General features: G+C 50.9%; 1 protein-coding gene across 3 annotated transcripts in view; it reads right to left on the reverse strand.

Annotated features, from left to right (window-relative positions):
* Positions 1 to 1,712: 1,712 nt before the first annotated feature.
* Positions 1,713 to 21,124, reverse strand: part of ADAMTS3 (ADAM metallopeptidase with thrombospondin type 1 motif 3) — a 77,795-nt gene continuing 58,383 nt past the window's right edge. For 2 of the 3 annotated variants that reach the window (XM_086746895.1, XM_086746896.1), the window contains 15 exons: positions 20,702 to 20,807; positions 19,637 to 19,780; positions 18,679 to 18,811; positions 18,054 to 18,167; positions 16,992 to 17,137; positions 16,269 to 16,444; positions 15,864 to 15,997; positions 15,206 to 15,329; positions 11,947 to 12,027; positions 10,742 to 10,905; positions 10,047 to 10,212; positions 9,234 to 9,366; positions 8,766 to 8,973; positions 7,934 to 8,051; positions 1,713 to 3,475 (listed from right to left, as the gene is read on the reverse strand). In XM_086746895.1, the coding sequence (XP_086603021.1) occupies positions 2,898 to 3,475; positions 7,934 to 8,051; positions 8,766 to 8,973; positions 9,234 to 9,366; positions 10,047 to 10,212; positions 10,742 to 10,905; positions 11,947 to 12,027; positions 15,206 to 15,329; positions 15,864 to 15,997; positions 16,269 to 16,444; positions 16,992 to 17,137; positions 18,054 to 18,167; positions 18,679 to 18,811; positions 19,637 to 19,780; positions 20,702 to 20,807 (2,525 nt within the window). In that variant the 3' untranslated portion in view covers positions 1,713 to 2,897. Of the gene's footprint in view, positions 3,476 to 7,933; positions 8,052 to 8,765; positions 8,974 to 9,233; positions 9,367 to 10,046; positions 10,213 to 10,741; positions 10,906 to 11,946; positions 12,028 to 13,275; positions 13,360 to 13,577; positions 13,635 to 15,205; positions 15,330 to 15,863; positions 15,998 to 16,268; positions 16,445 to 16,991; positions 17,138 to 18,053; positions 18,168 to 18,678; positions 18,812 to 19,636; positions 19,781 to 20,701; positions 20,808 to 21,124 lie in introns of all 3 variants that reach the window. The other variant, XM_086746897.1, reaches the window with a different exon arrangement.

Genomic DNA, 21,124 nt, shown 5'->3' on the forward strand with positions numbered 1-21,124 from the left:
GGCGGGCGGTAGAAGGTTCTCCCATTTCCTGGATTTTTCAGTTTCTCTGCACTTGGCTCAAACCCCGAAGTTGCTCTAGGCTCAGTTAAAACCCCCAGGTTTCTCCGGACTCTCCCTCCGCGATGAAGACCTCTCCGTTTTCTTCCCAGTTTAGCTTTTCTCCAGTTGCTCTTGACAATGGGCAACCGGAACTGGGTAAAAATTGCCCTCGGCTTTTCGGAACGCCACCAGCCCGCCCCACCTCGGGCAGCGGAACCACGGCGCCGGGCACCAAGGCCCAAACTGGGTCTCCGTCCCGAGGCGTTGTGGTGACTCGATGGGTCTGTGTGCCTGCCGGCGGGTCAACGTGGCCATCACGCAGCCCCGCTTGCCCCCCGTGTCACACCGTCCCGCGTGACTTGAGGGAAAGAGCAGCTACAGGTGCGAGTCGGTGCACAGGAAACACAGCCATCACGTGAAAGGACGCCTCCGAGCGTGGCTGGTCTCCAGACTCACTATGGACACAGGGACCAGGAGGCCAGAACGCTTTTTAAGACATGCGTCTGTACAAAAACATGGGTGAGGTCTCGGTTTTCTTTTTTTTTTTTGGTTTCTAGTGTCTGGTGCAGACCTGAAACCCTCTCATCAGCTCAGAAAATGTTTCTAGGTTCCACGGGCACAGAACCCCTTAGATCCCCTTGCTCAAAAAGCAAAGCCCCAAAAAGTTCCGTGTTTGTGACGAAAGGGTTGGAGCTGCCACCCGGATGTCTTTGGCCAACTGGAACTTCACTCCGTCCTTTCGCCCAGTCTCTCTGCAACCCGCGCTTGCTGATGGTGAAAGCAGGACCTCTGCTTTTAAAAACAAAGTTAAATGTTGAATTCAAACAAACTTTATTTCCAGGACGGTAAATGTCGCGCCTGGGGCCATTCATTTTGCAAAAGACAAAACTTAAAAATGGAAAAACCAGACCCTGCCCCGTGAATCAAGCCAGAGGAAAGACTCGTGGCGTTGACGATTTTATTGCTGCGTGCTCCCCAACACAACAGGCAGCGTCGGTAGCGTACCCCTGGCAGGAAGAGAAAAGCTCGGGAGAACAGGAAACAAGAGGGTACAAGGATTATCTGCACCCAGGCTGTGCGTGTGTGAAGGATAAAGAACAGAGACTGAGGACGCGGCTGCGGGGGATTTTACAGAAACGCAGCCCCTGGTCTGTCTGTTTGAGGCCAGGGACGGGCTGGACCCTGTGTCGCGCTGATTTTGTGGAGCGGCAGAAGCCTTGCAGCAAGGCAGCAGCATCCTCCCGTGGCGCCGAGCCGATACGTCAGCTTGTTCCACGATGCACGTCGCCATGACGGCGGCGTCGCGCGACCCAAACAGGATTAACCTCCCTACATTCTCATTTACTCTAAAGCCTGCCGATGCCGATTTTCACCTTTATTTCTACAACCGCTAGAGAGGTTTCTGGAATTTCATCTTTGGGGTCTACTCAACTCAGCGGCATTTATTGGTACCTCTTCCCTGCGCTTTTAAAGGCGTCGATCGCGAGGACTTTTGACGGGGGAGCAAAAATTGCACGTGAAGCTTGAATGACCTATTGAGAAATTAAAGATGCCTGTAACAAAAAACTGTCGTAAGACTTTTTTTTTTTTTTAAGAATAAGATCAACAGTTGCTCCACAGCAGTTTGGTTAGCTTAAGTTCCGGTTCTATCCATGACATAGCACGTACAGGTGTCTAATGACATCTCTCTATTTTATCTTGGCAAAAAGAACAGTCAACGGCCCGTAGCGTAAATATTTAGTACATAAAATACTATCAAGAATTCAACTTTTAATAAATATCTTTAGTTCTCCATCCTATATACAAGTACTTTACAGCAACACACCGGAGAGAGCGCGACGGGGTGGGCTGCGGACGAGACGGTCGCTGCCGTAAGTTACTAGGGCGTTATTGCAGTCAGATGCATTGTGGTTGTGGAGATTCTGAGGCGAACAGTGCTGAAAAATAAATATCTCTCTCACCTTGAAAGCAACGCTTCCAGTAGGAAAAAAAAAAATTATTAAAAAAAAAAAAAATTTCTGGTTTAAGTCTTGCCACAGCGGTTTCGTGCTGGCGCCTGTGATGGTTTTTCAGCTCTGAGGAGGGTCGTACCTTTCGGTTTCTTCCTTTTTATTCCCCTTTTTCAAAAGAAAGCATCACACTGCCGCTATGCAAAAAAAAAAAAACCCTTTCCTAGTGCCAGCCGGTGTGAATCCGTACGCAAACGGAACTCCTGCTTTTGGGATAACCAGCTCCTGGAATCTCAGTAAGGCAGTGCGCAACAGCAGGCGCCTCGCGACTCTCCGGAACGCAACACGGGTCAACGCTCGTCTGACAGCACGCGACTTGAAAACAACACTGACTTTCTGCAATATACAGTATTTACACAACAGCTGCAAGTCTGCTCCAACAGCATCCGCTTACAGAGATAAATTAGCGCAACGAGTCTCACGGACTGGGTTGTTCCACCACACAAGTGTTTTGCCTAGTGTAAACGTTCCGTACCTCCTGCGGTGGGGCGTTTTCGACGCGCGAGTGTGTAAAACCCAAAACAACGAGGTGAGCGCTACGGTCCGGGCCCCTTTTCCGTACCGGAGTGTGCCCGGAGCCCTCAGCCGCTCCTGCTCACTGCGAGGAATACTCTTTGGTGCTTTCCCCCAACGCGTCCCAGCGAGGCAGGTAACGCGGGCTGGGAGGAGGACGGGAGCAAAGAGAAAGTGAACCAGCACTTCTTGTTCTTCATATTTACAAGGAGGATGAGTTGACGACCTGCGCTTGTGGAAAGCGGCACGCACCGTAGCGTCCAGACGTAAGGAAATTAAACCCGAAGCGCCAACCGAAGCCTCTTCCAACGGCTGTCCTCCACGAGGCGCTGGCGCTCATCTTTCCACGGTGGAGGACCTGGAAGGCCACCTCTTCTCAACGCGCTTCTCGCCCTTCCTGGAACTTCTGGGTGGAGAAGGAGCTCCCGCCGCGGGGTTATCGGCTGGCGCCGCAGGAACCGCTGCCACCAGCGCGAGGGCGCTACGAGGAGCGAGGCTGCTGCCGTTGGCGGGCGGCTGGTGTAGCAAAGCAAAGAGCCTAGAAGTCTTCCTCGCCTGAGGAGCCCTAAATTCCAGGAATTCAGCACCTTTGGGCTTGGCGTCGGACGGGGAGACGTGTGCATCTGCGTCGTCTTCTGCAAAAGGAAGCCTGCCCGGAGAGCCTCTCGCTGGCAGGAACGGCGTGTGGCGGGGCGCTGCGGGCGTCGGGACCGCCAGAGCCCTGGGCGGGTCACTCTGGTGGAACGTCGCCTCCTCCTGGGTTCCGGCGGCTTCGGTCAGGAAGGGCGGCGGGAGCGTGCTGCCGCGCTTGCTGCAGGACTCGCAGCACAGCTTCTTGTAGCCAGGGATGGAGCAGTAGCGGGCAAGCACTTCCATCTGGCAGAAGATGGACTTGTCTCCCGTACAGAGCTCATCTGGAAAACAAAAATAACACTGACTGTAAACCAACGGCATTCAGATGAAGTTCTGCCTCTGTTCCGTAAGCGATGGGCCGCGCTGAACAGGCAACCTGAGGCGCTTCACCCCCTGGCAGACCTCACCGCCACCCTACCAAGGAATCCGAGGTGAGAGCCACTGACATCAGCGGCTGCTTTGGTCGGCTGCTGCGCCCACCAGAAGCCAGGACCGGTGGAAAGGGACGCTGCTCCCCAAGACCAGGCCGGATGAAGTTCTACCCACCCCAGACACCTTCACTTCTCGCCTGAGGACATTAACTGTCAAGAGCATTAAAAATAACAAAATCTTCCCTTCAGGAAATTAAATCCCAAGCAGTAGGACTCAAAGATGTCTTTTATATGATGTCTGAAAATAAAACATTAAAATTGGGTGAAGTTTTGTTTGGATGAAGTCTGAGCTTTTCAGTGACCCAACCACACCTGCAGAACTGGTGGAAAGCTTTTAACAGAGAGGTCAGATGTGCGATGCCGTCAAATGAAGCGTGTGGCGTTTCCTTCAGTCAGGGAAAAGACCTGAAAGAGGCCAGGGATGTACTGGAGATCCCCAAAATGTCAGTGTTTCTTTGAGCGTGTGCTGGACGGTTGTTCCACAGAGATGCTGCGGTCACGTTGGACAAAACCGATAGAGAGGAAAGCCGTAGCGCAAGAGACCAGAAGGAAAAACCAAGGCTTAGACACTGAGCTGAGAGCACAGCAGTACGCGGGCTCCTCCAGGCCGTCACATCAGCCCCAAGGCAACGTCTGAAGTTTTACTGATACGAGGCCACGGACAAACGCCGAGAGCCTGTACCGCTCATGAGTAGGGGCACGGCTGGAGAACTTCTGTTCTTCACCTTGCAGCCTGCTGCACCGACTGTGTCAAGGTACAAGCTCCCTGGGCAGTTTGGTGTCTGGATGGGAAAACGCAAGTTTAAATTTAAACTCCACTCCGATTTCACAGAAAAAGCTGAATTCCCAGTTATACCTGAGCAGAGCTGCCCCGAGGCAATGGAAGGAACTGGGGCGTTGGCTCTGGGCGTTTGAGATGAGCTGCACTATTTGCAGATTTTTGAAATGAGGAGATTTAACACTTCCTTACTATTCTCCTCCCCGTGCCGAACCCATCCTGCCGCTCATTTACACCGTGACCCATCTGCGCAGCTGGGAGCACGAGCCCCCGACGGAGACACGTGGGAAGGCACCGCGGGAGGTCACCTCCTCCGGCCTTGCAGCAGGGCCAACGCCGCTCAGAAGGGCGCCTCGCTATTTCGAAGCCAACCTATCTGGAGAGGGGCAATCACCTTTGCACAGACGTCGCCAGGGACCCTCGAACAGACCGTGCGCTCCAGCGCCGCGTGCCAGCACAACCCATCTCCCTCCCTGGGCGCTCAGCCCAGCGACGGGGGCCCTTGGGAAACGCGGGGCATCTGTGCCGACCCCTCGGTCTCCTAAATCGGGCGCCACGGCCCTGGCAGCGCTCCGGTGTCAGACCAGGAACCTAGGAACTCCTAACCCTTCACGGGACAGAAAACCAGCGACGGGGACAAATGAGTGGCTCCGGGCATCCAGTAACTGCTCCAGCGCTTCAGGGAGAGACCAGCACAGGGCTTCCATTGGCAGAGTTTTCCTAGGATATCACCGCTGGCTTGAAATGTTGATGGATGTTACTTAAAATAGAAGAATTCAAAATTATAACGGGAAAGGCCAGTGACTGAGAAGATCTGTTCCGTGTCCAGCCCTCCGTTCATAGTTAGCAATTATGTTGTCCACACTTTAATGAGCAACAGACGGCTCCTAACACCAATTATTACGGTCTGAAATCAAATGAGCTCTCTGTACCGCGCTATTTTTTCCCCCGTGTACGGGGGGAAACGCTGCCTCCCCACATGTCAACAGCACGTCAGGCAACCGGCTTTCCCCGTTTGTATTACCGGCAGCCCAACCTCCTGACCAGCATCCATCAGCTCGATTCCACGGAGCTCAGTAAATCACACACACATACGTCAGCGGGGTTGCTCACAAACACCAAATTACACGACTGCAGCATGTAATATGAAAATTTCCCTTGCTCCTTGGACAGACGTTTGCTGGTTCTGGGCAAACCCAGCACTAGATCTGCAGCTTTGCGCGGGAATGCACTCTACGAAGGCGCTACAAGACTATTTTCAGCAGGAATGCAGCTCGGGAAACGGAAGGGCTCTATGCGTAATGCACCTGAACGAGGAAAGCCAACACTGCAACACAAATCTTTGCATCACATACAGAACAATCTTTGTGCTTCTGCGTAAATGCAAGCACCCGATCTGGAAAATTATGGCCGTCATCTCGTTAACACACTGTGATTTACGTCGGTGCGTAAGCCAGCTTGCGAGGGTTCAGATTTCGTGACTTGAGTGACGGTGCAAAGATTTGGTTTTGTACTTTTCTGCTTTCGGTAGGTTCCACAAGTGCAATGGTGGAGCTGTATACTCACAGAATCCCTTTTTTTTACTTTTTAGGTTAACTCTGCACAGCCTAGCCAACCATTTCCTATTCAGTACGGAAGTGCTTGGGTCCTTCCGCTGATGTTCCCGGTTAAAGCTCTCCTTCTCGCAATCTGTCACTTGCTTCCCGGCAGCTAAGAGCAGAAGACACAAGAAAACGTGTCGGCTCCCTAGGGAATCTTTAGAAGATGAAACTGCTAGAATAAAATTTAAACCAGGTAAAAAAAATTCACATTAGGTTTCAAAATTAACGTAGCTCTTACAGAAGGCGTCACTGCTACTCTAAGTATGTTGCTAGCTGACAGCATCCCACAGAAATCTCACGGAAAGTTGGTATTTAGGGAGGCAAATTCAACACGTGTGCTTTCTTCTTCCTATAAAGACTCTCTGAGGGTCTGCTCTAGAGAGGTTCCTACGTGGAGCTCCTCTGTTTGTCTCCGTACCACAAAATCCATTCTTCTAAACCGGCACAGCCACAGGAACACGACAGCTGCTCAGATCTTTGCTACGGACCTGCAGGATAAAATCCTGCCTCCCGCTGCCCTCTAACCACAAAGACATGGCAAGCTGAAGTGACAGAGCTTTGGGAGGCGACCTCATTCTTCCGCATTTTGAGACTCAGCGCCACCGAGGCGCACGCTGGAAGAGCTGGTGGCCCTTCTCCCGTACGCAGACGTACGTTTTGTCATGAAATGGAAGAGAAACGCTCACGTGTCACACAGCACAGGAGAAATCACACCTACTGCGGCAAACGTTCCTGGCAGCTCCGTTAAGATTCCACTCCCAGCAACCCTGCAGGCAGGCAGTACATCGCTGGTCAAACCCACCTGGTACAGATGTTTTGCTACGTCTAAAGCCCTGAAAATCCAAATAGTAATCAAGGGAATACAAATCTACTGCCTGAAGAGTTTATCTGCAGAAATATTACAGAACACTGTGGATATTTTAGCTGTATTCCTCCTCTCCCTTTAGGAAACGTCCCTAGGGTTTCGGGGCGCCCCTGAAATCCTCCCCTCACTGGGGCACGCGGGATGGGGGTACGTTAAACATCCAAAAACCTAAAAAACCAGGGAGTATTGCCCAAGGTGACTCAACCGCCAGTTGTAAAGGGCCTGTACAGGGGTGTCTGTTGCTTGTACCCCATACAAGTGGACCCTAGGTCTTACAGGTCAGCGGCACTTGGCTCCGAGTCCTGCTTTCGGTGAGAGACGAACTCCTCTCGCAGGGAGAAACCAGACTGTGTGCTGCTAATTTGGAAAGGCAGGAATTCAACACTGGCTCTTCCAGAAAACCCCAGCTGATGCTTCAAGCAGAGATTCTCTAAGGGGACGCTTAAAGCACGAGATCAAAACTATTTGACTGGTTTTGTGAAGCTGTAGCCCTTATTTCTTTCGGGTTTGGAAACATTTTTACCGCCAGTGAAAAACAGAATGTAAGTTTGTTCAGCGTCACAGACGGGGATTTGCTCCCACCTAGCGGATACAACATTTTCTGTCTCTTCCTTGCTCCCAAAATTGTTTCCTGCTGGGAGTTCTTTCACTGGCAGAAGACAAGTAAGGACAAAAGCAGTTACTTTTAGCAAACTTGTGGGAAGCAGTTAGGTTCACTCTGTGGGAAAACACACCGTGCCTTCTAAGAACTCACACTAGCACGGAGATGAGCGGTGCTGCGCGGCCGTCACCTGACGGTGCAATACCTTTAATCGCAGCGCGGTCCAGGTTTGGTGGGCACGCCGCCTGCTTGTGAGCACAGGCTCTACACAGGAGCGGCAAGCTCACAGAAAGCTTAGCTATTCTTCAGACCTAAACAGAGGGCCTTTGTTTTTCACTGGAGTCCCCTGAAGGACGAAATCCCCCTCCAACACCTCTGCCCAGCCCCGTGCTATCCAGGCAGGCCGCACCGAGGCAGAATCGCCACCCTCATCGGCTGCAGCCACTTCAGCAGGTTCTCTTACCGTCACAGGGAGCCAGTTTACAAACCCTCACGGATTCTGGCTTTTCTCCATCGCACCGGTCACCAGCACGGCAGGTGATCTGCCGGCGCTCGGCTCCCTCCCCGCAGGTGACGGAACACTACGGAACAGACACGAGAGAAGTCAGGAGAGACGGCTTTGACAGCGATGTGCAAAAATGGCTGCTAAATTCTAAAACAGCTCCAGGCTGGCTTTCGGGCCAGGCCGTACATTCCAGCAATTTGCTCTGAAAGCAGGCTTTAGCCAAGGCTGGCGTTCGGGAGAAAAACGCAGAGGAGAAGGCTGGTATTTTCCTTGCTCCTGAATTTATTATTATAGCATATTATGAATTTAACTCCTTATTCTTCCTGTAGTCGATCTCGACAAGGTAATATGAAGAGAACAGGATGGGCAGAGCAAACTCAGTGTTCACAGTCAGCTGTGGGGTCCAGCTGTTTGTTCCTGAGTCGTTACAACAACATCAACGCTCGGAGAAACTCTGTGACTCCAGAACAGTCACAACTGGTAAAAAACGTTACACTATCCTCAGAAGCGGGGAAGCGAGAGGTTGGAAACTTGGAGAAAACCAAGCAAAACTTCAACTTTTGTTTTGCAGGATTGTGTGTCTGATACTGGGAACATTGTCCTTGCTGGTTTCTGGAGAAGCCTGGAGAGCTACGGAACCCCGGGAAGCCGGAAGGCATCATCTGCTGCAGGTTTTCAGGTTTTGGAAAACTGTCCGGTGCAGCCTGCAGCTTCCAGCCCCGGCACAGCTCTGGGAGGTGTGAGATGGTAGCAGAAGTATGTTACTGGCTCACGACCGCTGCTCACCTACCTCAGACCAGGGTCCGGCCTTCCACTGTGCGGGGCAGGGGACGCGGTTGCAGGGCCTGCGGCTCTCGGGGCGATCTCCGCTGCAGTACTTGAAATGGACCGAGCGGTTCGCGCCATCGTGCAGGGGCTGAATGCAACGCACGGTACGGATCTGGTAGCCTGAATTCCCACAGGTTTTTGTGCAGTATTCCCACTCATCTGCTGCCCAGCTGGGAAGTACAGAGGAAGAAGACACCGTCACAACTTTTCTCTGTTACCCAGGTCAGGCAGCCCTTAGCATATGGTATTTTTGCGATGAAACCACTCAATAAAGATCAGTAACCGTTCTTACATAGGTAGGAAAAACCAATCCACAGCACAGGAACTCCGGCACAGCAAGCTGTCAGCATCCCACCAAATTTGGCTTGGGTTACCTTCCGAATGTCCCGCAAGGAGCAGTCATTTCTGTCCCGACGCGAGAGACACTTACAGAGGCTGCGTGCATTCCTGGAGGTTGCACATCCTGCGAATGGGCTTCGGCTTTTTGCTGGCTTCGCAGAAGCTGCGGTGAACCATCTTGTTATCGCTCTTCCTGCGGCACCCGTATTTGGTGTACTGGAACCCTGGGAAGTGTGTCAGAAAAACAGGGCCTCGGTAGAATTTCTGGTTTAAACAGAGTTTTACAGCTACCACATGGTTTTACGTGATAGATATTCACTAAGCGTTTGTCTGTGCCCACAATTTGTGCGGTTGCCGGGCGCGAGATTGCTGCACGGATGCTATTTATGACACTGTGGCAGGTTTTTAAGGCCAGAAGGGACAGGAGGGCTGTGTCCCCCAGCCTAACCCCTGCGCTATGCACAAACCAGGGCATCGAGAGGGGAGAAACTGCCCCCTGAACATCGAGCAGCAGGTCACTGGCCAACCTGGGAGCAAATCCCGGTCTCATTTTAGTGGTTTTGCTACCAGAACACACGCAAGTCACAGTTACTTTGACATTTGCACTCCCTGTTCCTTCTGTAAGAGCAATGCACATACCGCAAGTACGTGTCTGCACTTCCAAAGTGGCTTTGGGCACTGAATTTAAACACCTAAAAAAGCCTTTTTCCTTCTAGGCTGGAAGTGTGACGCTTCTGAAGAATCAGGCACTCAGCTATTTTGAGCTTGGGCACCCAAAATAACAAACTGCTTTTAAAAAAAGGAGAGCCAGGATTCCTCAAGCATTCACACTTGCCCCATCTTTTACTTTTCCGCGGCGGTAATCCGTGGTTTGTTACCGGAAGGCGCTACGCCACGCGTTTACCTCCGCCGCAGGGTTTGGAGCACTGCGACCAGCTCTTTAGGGCCCACTCGAAAGTATCGACCTCTTCCTGCAGGACGTTGTTGCTGTTGATCGTGGGCACGGAGTCCTCGTGAATGATGTATTTGTAGGTCAGGCTGGACCTCGTGTCGTTCTCCCGAGGAATGATCTATTAATAACCAAATGTCAAGAGAGGCACGGACCAGAGCTGTTATTTATGCCTTTGCAAAGTAAAGAAACCAAGGCCTGGCTCTCAGGGGAAACACGGAAACTGCTAATTAACACACCAGGGGAAAAAAAAAAAGTTTTTTGTCTTTATAGTGAGAACTAACAATAGTAAGATCAACAGACAAGATTTTTCTAGGTTGGCCAAGTGGGATGCCATCATCTAGGATGAAAGGACGGTGCGGCCACATCCTTCGCTTGGCAGAAGAGGAGGGCTGGTTGCAGACACGGCTGAGCAGGCAAAGCCCTTTTTCGGCCACTCAAAGTGTCCCTCCCATGTCTGAGAACGCAACATCAAGCTTCCGATGACAAGAGAGGGGAACAGCTAACGAGAAAAGGGTTTGAGGCCATCACGCGTCTCTCGGAGAGGCGTTCCGCGCCGGCGTTTCATCTCAGTCTAAGCTCCAGGCTGGCCACGTGCCTTTTACGAAAGACAACCCCACGGCGTTCCCACCGCCTGACACGTAACCTACCAGCACCACCACTGCGTCGTGCAAGGGCCCGTCGGTGTGGAGGGTCTCGATGTCGTCGTCGATGTTGTACTCCCACTCCACGCCCAGGTCGATGAAGGATCGGGATCTGGCCTCCTCCCCTCTCCCGTTCAGGATGTAGTGTCCCGTCGCCTGGTTCTTGATGGCTGAAGGGATGGAAAAGAGCGCCAGTGGTGCCTCCCGTCGTACCCTCAGCTGTCACGGCGGCTCAGGCAGAGCTTGGCAGGAGACATTACACGGGGCTTTTTGCAGGAAAGGCCAGCACACGAGCAAGATGCGCTGGCTCAGAGAAAGGCCCTCCAGGGCCATCTCACGCGGCCTCCAAATCCCAGTATTACTGGGAATGCCAGTTAGTATAACGGACACCGCAGCAGACCGTAGGTGCATTTCTTATTTTCCTCAGATTAGGAAATGACTATGTTTTTCATCACATTCTGATTTCTTTGGTGTACATACGCTCGGGCCCAAAATGACGGTCTCGGACCTCAAAAGCCAAGTTTCCCCCATCATCACAGTTGAAACCATTTCTTCTGTTATTTTTTTTTCCACTTCTACTTCTTTTCAGTAACCAATCCAACTCTGCCTGAAGGGCTCACAGCTCAGACACTGCCCCAGCGCACGAGGAGCTGATTACAAGGCCGTTAGAAGCCAGATCTCACCCCTCTCCTGCGAGCTAAAAATCCCTTAGGTGTCAGGAAACGGGGGGCAAGATACAAATTGACTGGCAACGGTATGAACGGCCCTGCGTGAGAAAAATCTGAAATGAAACGCACTGCAAATATTAGGATTAGAATAGAATAGATCACAAGTTCCCCGGTCGTCTTCCCATCAAAAGAGCTGCTGCTTACAATCTGCAGCAAACGAGAACAATTAAAAATACCAAATTTGATTCAGATAACAGAATACATCGTTTTCACCCTGGCTGTGCCTGTTTAAGCGAGATGACGACCATCTGTTGTTAGTAAACATGCAAACTGGGATCAGTCCGATATTGTGAAGAATTCAAATGAGAGGCAAATGTTTGTCTGCTGAGCTCACGCTGTCGCACTCAGGCCTCAACATGCGATTCTGAAGGGACGCATTTACCCAAAACGCTTTAATTGGGTGATCTCATCTCTCAGGTTCTTCTGCATGACCACCCCATGCCTCTCCTCATGCCTCGAGGCCAAACCTGAGGGAACACTTACCAAGAAAGTGAGGAGAAGCCTCGTCTTCTTGGATAAACACATGTCGAGCACCGGGAGGGATGTCAAACATCTTAAGGTACCCTTTGGCATGTGTAGGAGCCAGTGGAGAAAGCAGGGATGGAAAGAAAAAGTAACAGCGGTGGTTAGGAGCGTGCTACGACCCGCCGTCCACTTGCAGAAGAAGAGGGCATCCGCCACCAACCGAGAAGCAGCGTCAGGAAGAAACGGAGCAAATAGTTTTGTAACGTCTTAGCCAGGACCTCCTTCTGCTTCTTCTCTTCCAGGGAGAGAAGAGAACCCGGTTACAAATCTATTTGTCACCTGACTAGCTACGCTGCTAGCGGCCATACCAACAAACAATCCAGGCAAAATCACGTTTCCTATGCTCCTCGGCGTACCAGGGGGAAAACACTTCCTGATTATTTTTCCCAAATCGCTCATCAGCCAGGCTGTCGGAGTTGAGTTCACGTGCTGTCACGTTAGGTGCCGACGTCTTAAGTGTGTCTGCTTACGTCTGAGACAGCAAGGAATGCGGAAAGGTGCGCGGGAACATAAAGCACATCAATTAAATCGCTTCTGCTGCAGCAACGGGGCTGAACTCGACTCTTTACAGCTAAAAGCAAAGAGTCGTTCCCAAAGAAAATGATTCTTGTATTAAATTTCTATCTTTTATCAGCCCAAACCGCAGGTAATTAGCGTTACGTTAAGTAAGCACCGTCGATAGGAAGACCAAAATCCCTCCCAGGGACCTGTCAACAGGTACTGCCATGTCGCTTGTTAAGCAAGAGCATCATCAGCATGGTATTTGCATATTTCTAGGACTTTCTCTTTACCAACTGCAGATTTCATTACGATGGATCTCTGCGGATCCCTTTTTCCAGAGCTGAGGAAGCGTCTCTGTCTGTGCTCAGCAGGGCAATCGGCGTAAGCCTGCCCTGCCACTGAAGCGGCGTAGATGGGGCAGGACTTGGAGGACCACGCGCTGCAAACGCGAGACGCAGCACGTCAGTAATTCTGTTTCATCGCGGGATTCTGGGACTGGCCGATGCCTCAGGAGCTCGTCACGCACCTGACGTAGGACAGCTCCTTGGAAAATCGAAGCGAAGAAAACGCGGAGTTACGAATGCGTAAAACCACGGTCTCGGCTGATGAGCGACTGCGCAAACAGCGCCTGCCAATCTTTTCATCAACCGTCTTTTGAGCATAGGAAACATACAGCTTTTGCCTGATTCAGCGTAATCTGTCGGTGCCTGCACGGAGATGAGACCTGCAGCAAGAACTCTGGAGTTGCCAGGGATGCCTCTCTCTCTGCAAGCGCTCGAGACTTACCCAGCGTATTTTTAGAGTCCTTTGTTTCAGAAAGGGAAACGTTGCGAGCTCCTTTGGGCAACGTAAACGCTCCTCTCGTCTTCCCTTAAACAGAAGGTCTGTAATTAGTGCTGTGGGAGCCAGGGCTTGTCATTTCATTGACTACGCTGCCAGCCAGATGGTCTTTACAGGTTCCAAGTCTAAACGACGGGACGCGTTCGAGCGCATTTAAAGCGGAATTGGACACATCCAGCAAATGGCAACAGTCAATGAAAGCCAGAGCAGGGAAAATTCAGGTAGGTGATTTTAAGTTGGATACTTGCAGATTTCATTTTCCAGAAACTTGAATTCTTTTTGGCACCTCTTGCTTACATGTTTTCCTGTTGGAAGAGGTCAATTAGTCTTTGAATGGCTAGATTGCCCAAGTCACCGTAAAGCAACGAACATTTCGTAACCGCTTCTATCCCTTCCATAAACATTTGCAAGCCAGTGGCCGACCAACAGCAGCCATCCCTGCGAGCCGTCCTGCTGCCAGACCCTGAAAATACCGCGCAAACACCCAAGGGCATGCCGTCACCCGGGTCCCAGTGGCCCGCCGCCAGAAACGCTGAGCCAGAGTGCGGTGGGGTCAGAGAACAGAAACCAGACCCGTGAGAGGAAGCTCTTACTGGACTGGATCCAGAGTTGTGATGGGAATATCCTCTCTGCCCCCCAAATTCCAATCATTTTCTACGTGAAAAAAAATCAGAAACGCTCTTAGAGGGCTGAGCACTCACTTCTGCTGATTATTAATATTTTTTTTTTTTAAGAAAAGCGCAGTAACTGCCAGCTCCAGAAATACACAGGCTTACATATGAGGCTCAAGTCATAAAACTCCCAAAGTTTGAATGATTCTTGCATTATTCCACGTCCAATCCAGCAGCCTCCTGAGAACCACCCCTTCCGGAAAGGCTCTCTACTGTAATCTGATAAGTGCCATCAGTAAACTTTTCCAGTTGGTTTGTAAGAAATAAAAAGTATTTTCAGCAGAATATTTCATGTCTTTTATTTACAGCCGCACACTAACTTGTCTTTGTCCTAGTCTGCCTGCTCGCTGCCCAAATTTAAGTCTGCCTGCTGCAGTCACAGATATTCACACGATCTGTCTCTTGGCCTTTCTCTGCTGTCTCCAAACGCTCAGCCCTACCGGACAGGTGCTCCTGCGTACCCGCTCCCCGTCATGCAGGAGAAGCGCTTCCCTGAGTAGCTTCCCCAGAACGAAAAAAATACAGGAAAGCCTTAAAACACAAAACACTCCCAGCAAAATGTGCAAAATAATACCGCCCTGGCTGTATTAACTGATGAAAGAGAGATTTCTGAGGAGTCCGAGGAGATCTTGAGTTATTATCTGTAGGAAACCTGTTGCAAAATACCCAGAGTGCAGACTGACAATTTTAACGGGGTCACTCCAGTGCTGAGCCAGCAGAATGCTATCATACGTTCCACTGCATCTCAGTCAGTTATACTCAGTTTATATTTGGCTCAGAATTCAGCTGAACTTATTTTTCATGTGTTTATTTGACTAAAGGGCCGTAATGTGTCAGAAAGCATCCCAACCCCCAATTTCACAGAGTTCAGCAAAACTCAGTGTACCCCCGCCTATCACAAACACTGGCCGGGCTTCGATGCTTACAAAGCGGAGCAGAACAGGCTCTGCGTGCCGAGTATTTCTCGATGCACTTGCCTGGTCAGGCTTCCTTCTAACAGGCCCTTCAAGGACAGAAATCGCACGCTGTTCTAAAGACGTCATCTCCTCACCAGGGACTAGAAGGTTTTGCACATCTCTTACAACTCATGTTTTGCTACCCTGAAGCTGACTGCGTTTCCAACCAGTCTGCAAAAGCCGGAGGTAGGACAGAAACACCACAGACATCAGAAACTACATGCAGATGCAGGAAAATGTTACTCCTACCAAGCTTCTTGGGCGTGCGGGTAAAGGTTCCCTTCACGGTTCGGCAGTGAGAGTTATCCCCGCCGCAGACGCCACACTTATCCTCGACCTTATTGGAGCCGATTTCCTTGTCACAACCCACTTTCTGCAGAAGGAAAAGCCAAAAAAAAGAAAAAAAAAAAAGAGAGAGAGAGAAGGGTTTGTCACTGGCTGTAGGTTTTAGTTATGGTGGGAAGCAATCTCAAAATTAATGCATATAGGAAATCGCCAGCCAACGCCGATCTGTTTTATTTAAACACAGGTTACTTGCAAATCTGGTGCTGGGTTCCAGTGAAAAACAGGAAGTGATTCTTGCTTTATACTCACTGTACTTCAAGACTAAGAAAGATGGGAAAGGCAGAAAAACAGACACAACTTGTTCAGATACAAAACTAAGTGCACAAAAGGCAAATGAAACCATCAGTTGAAGAGAAGCGGAGTGTTTCCAGAGAATGGGTCTGTGCTGTTCCCCTAATTAAATGCAAATCTCCAGGAACTATGAGGAATACGATGCTGCAGATATTTAATTTAGGACCATCTGCAAAGTCTGTCCCCGCACTGTTGGAGTTCCCATCAGTTCTCAGCAGAGTCGTTCCGCAGCGCGGCAGAGCCCAGGCTGACCCCGGAAGCCGCCACTCACCACGCACTCTCCGCGAACACAAATGCTGTAGGGATCTTTGTAGGAACAGCGAGTCCCGTCGTGCGCCAGCTGCTTCATGGAAGCGACGTCTCCGGTTTCCTTCGACTGGCAGTACAGGTGACATCTCTTATGAGCTGCGCCGCAACGGAAGAGAAGCAGCTGCATCAGTTAACAGCAATCCTGATGTGCCTCAGAAAAATATCCCGCTAAGGGAGCGAAGGGAATACGACAGAGACAGGACGGACTGTGGGGGAAAAAGCAACTAATTCGCTTTTCAAGACTTGTAATATAGTGAGAATCACGCCCGGATGATTTCTGGTCTCCGCATGGCTGATGAACAAGCACCCCCCAAGCCCTGGGAGATTCCAGGATTGATTTGTAACACAGGCAAACAACAGAACTCACAGTCAGGGTGCTCGTACGGCAGCCAGTGGTGCTTGCTGTTCTGGTACTCGAAGTGGGAATTGCGTTGCTGGCACTGCTGCGCGCGGAAGTCCTCAAAGTGCTTCGGACACTCCTCTGTATTGCAAAGCTGAAACTCAAAATTGACGCCAGCGCAATCCTCACCTCCGTTAATGGGCCTGGGAAGAGAAAAAGCCAAGAGATTCTAAACCCTCCGGACATCAGCTCTGGGGATTGTTCTCAGGTGAAATTTCATGCTCTAATTTAAGAGACAATTTTGAAAACAACGTGTGTGAGGTGGCAGAAACGGAAAGGGAGCAGCTACACCGCACAGAGACACGCTTGCAGTAGAACCTCCCTTGGCCACGCATCCCGACGGCAGATGCTGAAACGCAGACGTAACACGCACGCGCATCCGTGCTGCCAAGAATCCATTTACTATCCAAGATGAACTAAGTTTCTCCGGCAGCTTGCTGAGCTCACACACCATTCACTTCACCCTCTTGCACGTCAGCTAAATCCTTGGCATAGCTTTCCACAGGCACTCCTCTGGAAATTCTTGGGTTCTCCAAAAATGATCCCGGCTCCCTGCAAAAAGCTGTGACTCAAGGGGCTCAAACAGAACGTGGATTTTGGCAGACTCCATCCGAAACGTAAATGCTATTTAAACTGGCACCTAGAACCATTCCCAGGCGAGCGGGACTACTGCCGAGCTAGATGACCTACATTGGATTGTTGCACTGGCGCGTCCGAAAGCGAACTCCCGTTCCACAGGTCCGTGAGCAGGAGCCAAATTTTGTCCAGGGTCCCCAGTTGCCATCCTGCTTCAGCTGGTTAGCGTTCTTCCACATGCAGTGACCTTTATAGCACCACTGAGAGAAATCGGGCCAGGAAAACATCAGAAGAGAAAGAAAAACCCAGGAGTACCCGATCCCCCTCCCCAAAGGCCGGCAGCAAGGCCGAACGCGAGCCCAAACCCCTCCGTGGGCGCACATGTGAATCTCAACGCGTTCCACCCTCCTCTTCACTTCATTTCAGTAAGGCTTTGTTTCATTTGAGCCTCAGTCGCCACCGCCTTTTCCAATGAATATTAACGTTCTGAGTATTAGCAGGATAAAGTTTTTGCTCACGATTGGCTTTTTTTTCCCTCACGCTGGCCAAATCTCACACTTATGCAAAAAAACACTGGAACAGAGCGCTAGTCACTGGGCAGGGTGCTGTTCTGCCGCCGGCCAGGACGTGCTCAGACGGTCTAAGTGGCTCTCCTGTATCTCAAAATACATGGAGTTTGCTAAACAAACACTCATTTGAGTATAATTTTAAAATTAAAAAAGAATTAGCAGCAGGACACCCACTAATGGGGATACTAAAAGGGAAAAAAAAGAGCTAATCCTAAGCCCACACAAACATCTAGCCGCAGGATGTCTGGACCACAAGCGCCGAGACGCGGCCCTACAGTGACGGCATTATCTGCTGCCGTGGATTCGGAAAGACACTGCACGGACGCTCTGCAGATGAGGCAAGAACCCCAAAAACGCAACAAACAGGCCACAGAGGCGGCTGAGAACGGGTTACGCCTCGACTGGGGTTTTAGTCTCCGAAATTTACTTCGTACTTCGGTACGCTTCCCAGAATATCTGGGTGGGAAAGCACAGCTCCCTCTTCCCCGGCTCCACCCAGGGGATGCCAGGCAATTCCCTGTTCTCCTCTCTGCCCTTCTGCCCAAAGGAACACATCTGTTGGTTTGGTTTTTTTTCAGTAGAAACAGAGCGAAGACACAACACTCACTTTTCCGGGGGCACACTCCGTCCCATCGAGCGGAGGTCCTTTCTTAGTCTTACAGAAATAGGGGTTATCCGGGTGGCTGCACCACAGCTGCTTGCACGGGTCAAAGGTTCGGAACTGGAACGCAACGGAAAATAAACCGACCATTTAGGAGACGAAGCTCAACGTTAGATTATTCACACTTTTCAGATAAGGATTCAGCCCCTTCAGTCAATTCACCTCACGCACAGGGCTACCAATAAGCACAGTATCTTCAAGAAAAAAGAGAGACAAAGGTCTATTTCAAAAGAAAAGGGCAGTGCTTATTCCCTGCATCCCCCAGTCCTGAGCTGGTGAGAAGTGGAAAGGAGGAGATACACAGAAGGGGGAGGAAAATGAGGGTTTGTTCCCCTTCTTCCTCGGGATCACTGCCACAAGCCTGCGTCACGTGGACCGTGCTGCCATCTACCTGACCACTAAACGAAACGACCCAGACGACTGGGTTTCACCATAAATCTCTCTCTCCTTTACAGATCTCTTTAACTGCTCTTCAATGATGAAAAAACATCTATATTGCAGCTCTTGAACAACGCCAGACACCAGCCTGCTGAAGGAACATCTGTCAGCGCAGCGGCTGCCTCGGACGTACCGCTGTGCACATTTTGTAGCCGACGCCAAAATCGAAGCGGCACTGCTCGTCCATGGAGTAGTTGATGCCCGGCAGCTCAGGAAGCTTGGGCCAGTCGTGCTCGAAAGGGTCATCGAGCAGACAGTCGTAAGAGCTGCAGAACAACACACAGAAAATCAAATCATGAGAAGACGTAGCAATATTTTTTCTTTCGATCAGCAAAACCTCTCCAGCCTGTTTTCTGCCCTGGCTCCATCATGATTGCTCCCCAAAGCACAGAGTCCCTTCTGTAGGACAGTGCCCGCTGCAACATGACGGAGCACCGGACAGGAAGATCCTACAGCAAAATCCCTGCAGTTCCTGGAGCTGTGGAGAGGCATCTCCTGCCCTAGCAATGCACGTGGGATGTGGACTTCACTTGCCTGTTACCTCCTTCACTCTCACTGCCAAAGGGCACCACCTCCACGTGCTTCGACCTGGAGTAGGATTCCCAATATCCCTAACTGGTGGGCTGCTCCTCCTGCAGCGGGATGTTTGACTCCAGGCTCTCAGGTCTCAATCAATTACTGTTTTATGCTTTCTGTTAGGAACGGGGTTTCTTCTGTAGGAGATGTGGGTCAACTCCTGAAATTTTCCTTCAGCTGGGACTGGCAAACCCAGCTATCTGCAACGGAGAAGGAAGCCTGAGCAGCAACCGGATGCGGAGGTAGCCACACGGAGGGAGAACAGACCCAGCAGGGTGGAGAGCTGTGCTCCTTTCCTCCCTTCACAGCCTAACTCCTAGAAGAATAAAAAACCTAGGGAAAACAACAGCTACCTGACGTCAGAGTACGGCAAAATAGGAGATGAGAAAAGCTGGGATGGCCTCTCCTCTTGCCTTCGCTGCCTAGCAGAGCCAGCATGCTGGCACCCCAGGAACCGCAAAGATCTCCGTTTCCTTTCGTAACCCAACCACCGCCCAGTGCTGGCGGGCCCTTACTGGATGTATCTTTTGAGTTCTTGGCCGCTGCATCTGGACCAGTGGTAACGGTGAAAGGCGGCCTGCACCAGGGGAGCCATGACGCTCCCCATCGCCGTCTCGTCCCCGCAGCGGTTCCCCTGCCCGTCGTGCTCCATCCCCAGCCTGGAACAGAGAACCGCTATCAGGGCCCAGGCGGGTTTGCTGCTCAACCGGTAAAACAACGGTAAAGGAAACGGCGTCTCATGCACACGTTATCATGCAAAATGAAATTGTTCTTTGTGTTCTACAGACATCACCTGCATTTCAAACTGATCTTCTTTGATTCCAAAACATACGGACTCTGGGAACGCTCTATCATTTACGCTTTGTTTTATTTGTTACTACCAGGAATGAACTGACTAGATGACGACGATGACTTCTTACGCTTCGGATAAGGGAAAACAGCAGTTCTGCTCATGAGGGAGCAGCTCATCCAGCCATCACGCTGTCCATCTCCGTGTGCTCCTTTAGCAAAAGCACCCCTTTAAACTCAGAGCTAACACCGTTACCAGGCTGCGTCCCCCAAGAGCTAATGTCAGCACGTCGCATCTCCAGGCGCGCCCCTGGTACAGCTCCAACTGGGCCAAACGTCTCCAGTGAGCCGAACAAGCAGCCTGCACTACCGAAGGAAGACAAAAATCAGATCCCCAGTGCCCGACACTAATTCACCCAGACGGCTAACAGATCTTTGCTTCATCAGTTACTCCCAAGTTAACATTTTATCGTTCTCGAGGAGGTGCCAAATTTAACAAATTGGCACTTGCAGTCAATGAGAAGAAGTCAAGGATGCTTGACAAGCTCCTGTCTCCACTGCCTGGGCCTTCCAGGTTTCTTACCAACCCCTTCCTCACCCTAGAGAAAACAGGTTCCCCCTCTCTCTTCTCCTTCCTTTCTTCCCCCACTGATCTCTCCAATGCTTAAACCGCTGATGCATCCCACAGGGATGGAAATAGTAGACAGCCGTTAAAATGAAACCACCTGCAGCCAGCAGGCGATGCAGTACCGCATTTTGTTGGCAATCTCACTGTAAAAGTGAAGACTTACACGTGACCAGTTTCATGAGCAACAACAAAAGCCGATGAAAACCCGTCCTCGTGGTTGAGAGTACAGCTTCGGACCGGGTGGCACATGCCAGTAACGGGAGCATACCCTGTTGAGAGAAATCAGTCCGATTCTTTTACCCATTGCCTTTATTTTAAATGAGACCCCCAATAAACTACGAGAGAAGACCCTAGCATTACTGTCTTTCGACGGTCCATCTTCCCTCTGTCTTTGCAACTGCTGTCAAACAGAGCAAACGGCTCTGATCCCACAGGCATCTGTGTTACACCTTTATCACCAGAAACGCCCCACATGCCCGTTCTGTTAAAAGGCAGAGCTACAGGTTCGGATTTCCTGCATGTGCTCCTGTTAGTACCTTCACCTACGTACTGCCTGGTGCACGCTGGCGTCTGCTCCTCACTAAAA

Source organism: Chlamydotis macqueenii, chromosome 4 (genome assembly GCF_036417535.1).
Source record: "Chlamydotis macqueenii isolate bChlMac1 chromosome 4, bChlMac1.mat, whole genome shotgun sequence".
In the NCBI taxonomy this organism is placed as follows: domain Eukaryota; kingdom Metazoa; phylum Chordata; class Aves; order Otidiformes; family Otididae; genus Chlamydotis; species Chlamydotis macqueenii.